Below are 9,027 nucleotides of genomic sequence, written 5' to 3'. Positions count from 1 at the left end.
ATTAAACACTAAACTTTCTTTGACTCGCTGTGGAGCAGTAGACAGTGTTCTGGTAGGAAGATAAAGTGGCAGAATGTTTTCAGCTTCAATGTTTTTATTTCAACAATGTATGCAAGACATGCTCTCATGAATCATGAGCATACAGTACACACAACAAATGAGCGTAGCCAGCAGTGTCAACAAAACTATTGGATTTGACTTTCCCCAAAGAGGGAGAACAGTCCATACAGTTACTAGTAAGGCTTACTTGCTGGTTTGACTTGAAACACAGAAGCTGCTTTCTTAAAACAATGACAAATTTCTTAAAACAATATTTAACCGTGTCACAAGTTAACCAGACACTGAGCAGGTCACACGGCCATCACTTCAATTTAAGACTCACATATGACAGAAGGAGTATACCACTTGTTGACTGAGGTCCAATTTGTCTTATTTACTATTAACATCAAGTCTCCACATTCCACAAATCACTTTTTCCTTCAAATTCAGATACAACTTAAAAAAAAAAAAAGTCTGTTTTAGAATTCAGTTGTATTTTTCGGAGCTCCTTAACCAATAACTCTTGTGGTCTGCGGAAATGTCACATTTCTAATGGAACAGCAGTAGTCCGGCAACAAGTGTGGATGAAAAGGCTGGTTCCACATAAAAAAAATAAAATAAACTATTTTTACTTGTCGCTTTCTGTCACTCGCTGTTATCGTTTTCACATTTGCTTTTAAGTCAAACAGTTATCAGCCAGCCAATTTGTAGAACCTAATACGTTTATTTCTGTTAAGAGTATTAGTGTACTTCAGTCCAAATGTAAACACATTTTTCACACGTGCCAAAGAATAATATTCTAGGACCAAATAGTAAATTTGGTGTTTTATGCCGTCATATTGTAAATTTAAACACATTGAACATTTTGACAGATTAAAAAACAGCAGCTTCAATACAACAGACTCAGTACACGCCTTACCCATACAGGGTGCACATATATGTGCAGCTTCCTTTGATTCTGTGGAGTTGATTTTACTTTGATACTTTTTTTTCTTAAAATCTCAAACATGTTTTTGTCAAGCTACCCTAGTCTGGAGCCAGCCATGTGGTGCACCATCACACTACTTCATTAAGGGGCCAAAAATGTCTATTTGTCTTCTGAAATTTGTTGAACTTTAGGTGTAAGTCTATATGGAGAGTATATAAATCAATCAACTGATAATATTGATGATATTAGCATCGTCTGGAGTAGCTCCTGTCTCGACTGTTGCTGTGTCTCTTGTCCCTATAATGGCTGTGACTCCTCCTGTCTCTACTTTTATTGCTGGTCCTAGAGCTGCCTCTACTGTATCTACGGTGACTATGCCTGCTGCTCCTCCCTCTGCTGTAACTCCTCCCACTGCTGCTCCGGCTCCTGTCCCGGCTGGAGCTTGTGCTCCTACTGAAATGGCTCTGGCTGCGCCTCTTGTTGCCGCGGTGACTCAGGCTCCTCCTATGATGACTTGAGCTCCTCCTACGGCAGCTGGAGCTCCTTCTCTTCCTGCTGTAGCTCTGGGAGCGCCTCCTCCTCCCTCGGCTGTTGGAGCTCCTCTCTCTGTGGGAGTGGTTCCGATCTCTTGCTTTCTCCCGACTAGGTCTCCTCCTCAACACCTCTTCTCTCCTTCCCTCTCTGTCTTTCTTCCTGTCCCCCCCTCCTCTCCTCTCCTCTGTCGGTCGTTTTTTGCCCAATACTTGGGATTTGGCCGCCTGCTTCTCTTTGTTCTGAGCTGCATTCACTCCGTACACCCGGCCCAGGACCCCCGACATCACATCATTGCCACCAGGATCAGAGGTCTCCTCACTCGTTACAGGGCCAGCCTGCTCCTGCGTGCCTGGAGGTTTTGTGGCTTTGCTGCTGCCCTTCTTTAACATGTTGCAAAGCAGTTTCTCCCTCAGTTCCTTCTCACGGCGCTGGAGCTCCAAAGCTCGCTCCTTCTCCACCTCCACCCTCCGGAGCTCGTTCTCCTGCTTGCGTCGGCAGGCCTCCAGCTGTTGAAGACGAGCTAGTTCCTCCTTTTGTCGAGCTTGCTCCTTCCTTTCCAGTTCCTCCTGCTCGGCCCTCTCTTGATCTTGTTGCTCCTGCTTCATGTCCTGGAGGGGAGGAAACAATGTGGATACAGAAAAAAGAAAATGAGCAAAATCCAAATTCAGGTTAGACAGGAGGAGACACTGCTCTATCCTACTCAAGGCCAATATGAAACTTTACATTAATAGTCATGTTCTGCAAAGCACACAAGCTCTTTATTGAGCAGCATTGCATGAATCCAAAAAGGTATCCAAACCACCCACCAGCATCCTTAAAGCTCTTCAATTCCCACATTTTATGTAATACTGGCTGAGAGCAGTAACTTCTTAGAGTGTTGTTTCATATTTAACAGACAAATATGAGGGTAGTATTGCAGCGAAATATGTGTCCTCCATTTAGTACGACTGTGACCTTAACTGTCATTCTAGTCTTCAAGGAAAGAAAGTCTGACACAGGAATTTCACCCTAAAAGGGTATATCTGTGGATACACTTCAAACATTTAATTTAGGACGCCATCGCCCGAATGCGTCAATCAGCAAAAAAAGACAGGACAGTGCGCCAAAGTAATAATTTATGCACACATAAGTGACCACATTCAATCCTAGACAATGCTAAGTATATGGTTAAAGTGCTTGAGCTCGCTACACACAGCCAGCGCCTTCACGTGTGCATTTTAGTGAGTCCATTGTGTCCGCTCTGTATAAATGAGCAGAAGTGGCAGCTCATTTCAGAAGTTATCAATATGTCTGAGCCGTATTGCTGCTTAAAGTTTCATATTCTTATACATTAACCTCAGTGTTTCCACTCCCTACCAGATGGATGTGGGTGTACAGGGGTGTATTGTGCATCTCTGTGTAAATGCCGTACCTTGGCCCTGGCCAGCAGTTCGGCAATGAGTCTTATCGACTCCAGGTTGCGCTGAGCCAGCAGCAGCCTCCTCTCTTCCATGGCGATCTTCATCTGCAGCTTCTTCTGCTCCTCTTCCTGCTGTCGCCTCACCTTCTTCATGTTCCTTCTCTCCTCTCTCTCCCGCAGCTTCTGGTCTCGCTTTCGTATCCTCTCTTCCTTCCTCCTCTCCTTCTCCTCCTCTTCCTGCTCCTTCTGTTTCCTGAACAAAAGGTAAATTGTCCTCTGTGAACATCTGTAACGTTTTGCAATGAACTCTCAAACCAGTGCTGTGTAGCAAAGCACTGTAAATGTTCTTAAATGATCCAAACTCTTACATTTGTTGTCACAATATTATACTAAAATGAATTCCCAAACCCTCAATTTTAACCTCTAAAAGAGTTGAATATTGCTTAGTCTAGAATAATCCCTAATCAATATTATTTCCATATTGTTTCTCTCCCATATAACCCGAATGCAGTAGTATAACACTATGCATTGTGGTTGCTGCTGCTGATTCTGAGTTCCGTTTATCTTCTGGATAACAGCTTTACATTTCTCTTTAGTCTTCCGTCGTACCTCTCCTCCTCCTTCCGCCGCTCCTCCTCTTCCTTCTCCCGTCGTTTCTGCTCCTCTCTCTGCCTCTCCAGCTCCTGTAACTTCAGCCTCTCCAGGCTTCTCCTCTTCAGAGCCAACTCACTCAGGTGTTTGCTGGTGTCAAAGGCCACCTGAGGAAAACACATACGCAAAGATACAAGGCTTTGAACAAAAAAATAAAAGGTACTAAGTATAAAATCATCTCCAATCTGTCAATTTACAGCTGTTACAACGGTTAGTGTTTGAGCCTCTATGATGCTTTGTTGCAGTTTCAAAGGATATGTTGTATATTTTGTGCTGTGGTGGTCATTTCAGCCTGCCCAGTGAAACCAGACTCAACTGTCTTGAGATGTAAAATGGAGAATAAAATAAATTTGAGTAAGTCGGCTCTCCTCTCATTTCTAAGAGAAATGGGTGTTTAAGAAGTCCTTGAAAGCTTCGCCTCGACTTGTGTAACGGTGAGGTGAAGACTTTAGAACTGAAGAAGTCTCTTGGATGAGAGGCAAAATGTATTTGAAAGCCTAAAGCAAGTCCAGCTGCCTACAATAAAGCTTTCAAGGATTACCATGACCTGGAAGACTGAGAACCTTCACAGACATGGTGCTTCATGGTACATTACACAATGATAGTGCCTTGGGTAAAACTGACAGTACAATATTGATCATCAAACAGGGTTATGAGGGAGAGTAGAAGATATCTCCTGTTTGTTTACTCGTGCAATTTAAGGACAGAACCGAGTAAAATGTTGTCTTTTGCTCCTCATTCATTTACTGCAGAACCTTCTTTGCTTCTTCTACACTAATTAAGATTTGACAGTGAAGCTTTATTCCGTGGATTAAGAGGCCTCTGGCTCTCCCCTGCCCTCATTACCTTGGAAATAATGATGACACAGCTTGAATTCTCATTCCACTAAAAGGTCTTAAAGCTGCTCTGTGTGCTGCTGGAATCTGCCTAACTGCAATATCACTACAGCAGTTTCTATTTACTTCTCTACTCACTGGTCAGACCAAAAGTAGCAATGGCTGAAAAAAAAAAAAACCTTCACAATCGTGATTTAAACTGAATTTACTCAAGTTTTTTCAATACGTTGCCTGTTAACAGTTTGCACCAAGTTCCATCCTCTATCTAAGATTGAACATATTTAAAAATTCATGACTAATTCATGACCTTGAGAGATTAAATGACTTAATCGAGCTTGAGGTGATGGAGCTCAGAAATGGGAAGCTTTTAGGAAACGGGATATCATCTCACCACACACTGCCTATCTTCTGGGAGGAAATCACTTTAACGGTTGATTAAAATACTTCTAATAATCATCCCTTATTGTGTGTTGCCATAACCATTAACATGGCTAGAGTGTACCTTACAACTATGAGAGCCTGCAGTACCTTGATGTTGCAGGCCACTGCCTTTCCATCATCTCCTTTCAGCATCAGCTTCATGCTGCGCAGAGTGTCCATTGCCTTGGTGAAGCCGCAGTACTCCTGGTACTGGACATAAGCCTCAAAGTTCAGATGACCCCCGAAACTGAATGTGTTGAAGTTCTTGTCCAGCATCTCCTCCCTGTATGGGTCCAGCATGGGGATGTCAACATGTCGCACCTACAATCAGAAAGGTGCAGCATTGACAAAATTAAACAATGTTATTTTTGACTCAATTCCTTAATATTGATGATGTGACAATATGATATACATGACTTTACAGTAGTACAATCAATCAAATATGTTGCAAAAATTCTATCATTTACATGTAATACAAGCACACAATCATAGCCAATCACTAACAATCACTTTGAAAAGTATTTTTTGAACAAAACAAACCTTAAAGTCAATACAATGAACCAGTTGCGTGGGGGACTACGGCCCTACCCAGCAGTTCTTTTGCACCTCCCTTATTAATCCACTAACAGTAAGAATCAGTGCTAAAAATAGATTATACATGTATAGTGTGATGCCAGCATTGTCCATGATAAATGAAGAGACCCCCAAGGCCACTTTGGTATAGTTGTGTTGTGTTAGCTATTAAAAAAAAAAGTCTCACTTGGCCAAATGACTGGAAAACTGCAATGAGGACATCTTCAGAGGGCCGGTCTGGGTACGGGCTGTCCTTCTGGCTGAACCAGCGACAAGGAAGTCCCTCCAGGTGGATGGTGTCAGGCCTCTCTCCAGGCAGAGTCTCATTCATATCCTTGGCGTCGCGGAAGAACGAGTCCCAGTCGTGACGTGTAGGGAAGTCCACTTTATTCTCTACCGCACGAACCTGAGGAAACAGTCAGTTTATTAGGTACACTTTCATCAAATTGATCCAATACAATAGCTTTTTCTAATATTTAGTCTCTATTCTCACTGATATACACGAGGTGGGAGAAATATTACAAACATCCATCAGTGTAACACACAAACGTTTCATCATGTGATTGGTAGTGCAATAATGTCAGCCTTACCTTCAATACATCCGTAAATCCGCTGAGTTTGATGCTTTTCGCGTCAAGACGGGACAGCAGGCTCTTTACCACGGTCTTGTTTTCCACCTCACCCTCAAAGCGGATGAAGTCCATGGTGCTCTTAGAGATTCGCAGGGCTGAAAACTGCTCTGGAGCTACCATTGCCTTCACCCTCTCCATCACCTCCCAGTTGGAGATGCTCTTGCCTGGCAGCTTGAGCTGGGGCAGAGCCACACTGACGGTCATTTTGGCAATGGGCTTGAGGTACAGATTATACTCAGAGGACAGACACACTGCCTCTGTAGTATCATGGACAATCGTGGTCATTGTGGCAGACATGGAGGAAAACTATAGGAAGGTTGAAGAGACAGCGAAGACTGTTAGCACACGTGAGCTTTTGTGGAAATATTTCCTGGATCAGTTAAATATTTTAGCCCTTTCAGTTTGCCTATATAATGAAAACAACCAAAATAGGACAACAAATTAAATGAAAATAAACCAACCAGTGGTTTAAAATTCAAGGTCTCACACAAAATAAATTAAAAGGTTTGAAAAACGTGTACCTTTTAATGTTGAGAACAAGTCCAAACCAAGATTAGCATTTGGTTCACTTTTTCTGTGTATTTATGCCGGCGTTAACATATTCCATTCGGTTTGTTTCTAGCATTTATCTTTAGCGCTTTGTCACATCGAACCATGACAACAACTGACTAGCTAAACGTGTGTATGGTACGTTAAGTAGCTAGGGACTAACAACGCTATTAAGATTGTTTCCAGCAAAGTGAAGGCTCGTTGTTGTTGTTCTGTTTACCCGCAGCTACCACACTTCTGTTGTATACTAACGCGAAAAAAAAGCAGTTAGCTAACGTTAACTGTAACTAGCCCAAATATACCTGTAGACTTTAGCTCGCGTTATGCTAGATCCGAAATGAAACGCGCTGTTTAATGAAACAAATTGACTGAGGTTAGCTAGCTAATGTTAACAATTCCAAAACGTTAGCCGTTAGCTAGCTACTTGCAAACTTGATTTTCTACCATGAATTAAAAAAAACTAACATTTGTGTTTACAACAATAATATTCGCTACGTTGGTTACCGGCGAATTAATGTTAGCTTGACGTGTTTTATAACTACCGCTTCACCTTTTAAACAACGTCCGGGAGCTTTCCTAACGTTGTGCTAATATCAGATATCACCGCCACCTACCTAACAGTGAGCCTGCTGGTAAGACGACCAACACATTGATTGTAACGCTACTGATTCGTGGAGAGACAACCTCTGCAGGGGAAAAACACATCCATGCGGAACAAGTATAATAAAATCCCACCCTAAGACGTCCTATGTCTGCCCCATGAATGTATCCCTAACATCTCTACCCAAGCGCATTCCACTTCCGCATGCAGCACAAGAAGAAGAACCAACGTGTAGCAAGCAGCACCATAGTGGCGTTATTTCAGAACAGCGACGCCGTGTGGAACATGTGTGCATGAAAAACAGGAAAATAATATAGCAAAACATTTTTAGATTTGTGATATTTGGCAGGTAAAATTAACTTGGCTTGATTGAAATGCACTTCAAATGCAAAAAACGTATTTGTTATTTTATATTTATAATGAATTTCAACCACTTTTTATTTACACGTTAACATTAAAGAGCTTCTCTGAAGATTAGCCACAATAAATCTACTTGAGTGTTGTATTTTAAAACAATAAAACAGGAAAAATTCACAGAGGGATGAGTGCTTTTTCACTGTATGTCACAAGACAAGAGAACATCCGACATGACTGTCAACAAGTGTTACTACATTGAAGGCTATTTGGCACTGTTAGTCACAAGTTTGGTTGTCATGCGCACTGTGGTGAGTGTTTGGGTTTGAGAGTGAGGGATGGGGATAGATTGGACATGGATTAGTCCAACAGCAGAGGCCCCAGGCAAAAAAGTTGGCACAGTTTCCCTGAAAAGATGGCAGAGGAATTTACATAATAGGCATTACTCCCTTCACTTTGTATGTAGGTCAGTAGCTGCAGTCAGAGAGCCTCACTGCTCCGTCCCGATCAGCAGTCATCTAACAGATCGCCTGCCTGAGGCAGCTAGACTCTGGAATCTACCGGCCTGGGGAAAGCTCATCCCTTCAGTGATTTCAGTAATTCTTCTTTCAGTAGTCAATGACAGGGATCAGAGAAACATCAAAAGAGCAGACACTGCTACAGCATCTACATTTACAAAAGCAGCACATGTGATTGTAATGTGATCATATGCATGTAATCCTGCTTTGATGTGGCTGATTTATTCTGGAAAACATGGTGAAGAGGGCAGAACATGGATTCAGACATCATTGCCAGAAAACGATGTGGTTATCTGTCCAGTCCCAGGCTCTACATTTACTACAAATGTAACCTATCAGTCGGACACATGCGGTGGCCTACGAATATAACTTATTAAACTTTTTTGCCTCTTATCTGTGACATGCTGGGAGTACTGCACATAACTTACAATACAAAACAACAACAAAAATAAGCTACTTGTCCTGGGTTTCTCACATGTGCAATATTGGAACTTGGAAAAACCTATTTAAATTTAAATGGTTATGAATTTGCATTTTATCAAAAAAAACCAGACCATTGTCGAGTGTCAGATCAGATCACTACAACTCTTTGTGACAATGTACACACACACACACACACACACACACACACACACACACACACACACACACACACACACACACACACACACACACACACACACACACAGACAGACAACAGGTGCAGAATGAGGACTGGCTATGAATATATTGCGTGCAGTGTTACATGGGCAGCCTGTGGACAGGAAGCTGTGGATGTACTGTAAATGGTGGCACAGGGGGTCATCAGATCATCAATTATTCAGCAACACCAGACATGGACAATCACTAGGTGTCAGCAGGACTGTCAAAAATAAATAAATAAATAAAATAGCCTGCTTAATTTTGAGCTTTGGTCCATTCTACTTGAATTGGCCTCATGCATTCATAATTGTATACAATACGACAACTCTGGCCATCATTTGTTTAATCCTT

General features: G+C 42.1%; 1 protein-coding gene across 2 annotated transcripts; it reads right to left on the bottom strand.

Moving 5' to 3' along the window:
• Window positions 1-89: 89 nt before the first annotated feature.
• akap17a (A kinase (PRKA) anchor protein 17A) lies at window positions 90-7,352 on the bottom strand. 2 transcript variants are annotated; one of them, XM_084023847.1, is made up of 7 exons: window positions 5,971-7,352; window positions 5,568-5,786; window positions 4,916-5,128; window positions 3,510-3,658; window positions 2,913-3,153; window positions 1,320-2,109; window positions 90-1,289 (listed from the first exon to the last, which is right to left on the bottom strand). In XM_084023847.1, exons 1-7 carry the CDS (start codon window positions 6,307-6,309, stop codon window positions 1,213-1,215), a joined length of 2,028 nt encoding a protein of 675 aa, XP_083879973.1. In that variant the 5' UTR covers window positions 6,310-7,352; the 3' UTR covers window positions 90-1,212. The 2 variants fall into 2 exon arrangements, with proteins under 2 accessions (XP_083879973.1, XP_083879972.1); XM_084023846.1 differs by having other exon boundaries at window positions 90-2,109; window positions 5,971-6,318; window positions 7,176-7,352.
• Between the last annotated feature and the right edge of the window lie 1,675 nt (window positions 7,353-9,027).

The sequence above is a fragment of the Eutrigla gurnardus genome (genome assembly GCF_963514095.1).
Source record: "Eutrigla gurnardus genome assembly, chromosome: 12".
Taxonomy (NCBI): domain Eukaryota; kingdom Metazoa; phylum Chordata; class Actinopteri; order Perciformes; family Triglidae; genus Eutrigla; species Eutrigla gurnardus.
This window is presented reverse-complemented; position numbering and strand designations above follow the sequence as displayed.

Bases quoted from the DNA above. Each gene is read 5' to 3' on its own strand.
- akap17a (XM_084023846.1), bottom strand. From the start codon at position 6,309: ATGTCTGCCACAATGACCACGATTGTCCATGATACTACAGAGGCAGTG. The intron at 5,787-5,970 runs GTAAGGCTGACA...CTGTTTCCTCAG, and splicing joins GATTTACGGATGTATTGAAG to GTTCGTGCGGTAGAGAATAA. The intron at 5,129-5,567 runs GTGAGACTTTTT...TTCTGATTGTAG, and splicing joins TTTTCCAGTCATTTGGCCAA to GTGCGACATGTTGACATCCC.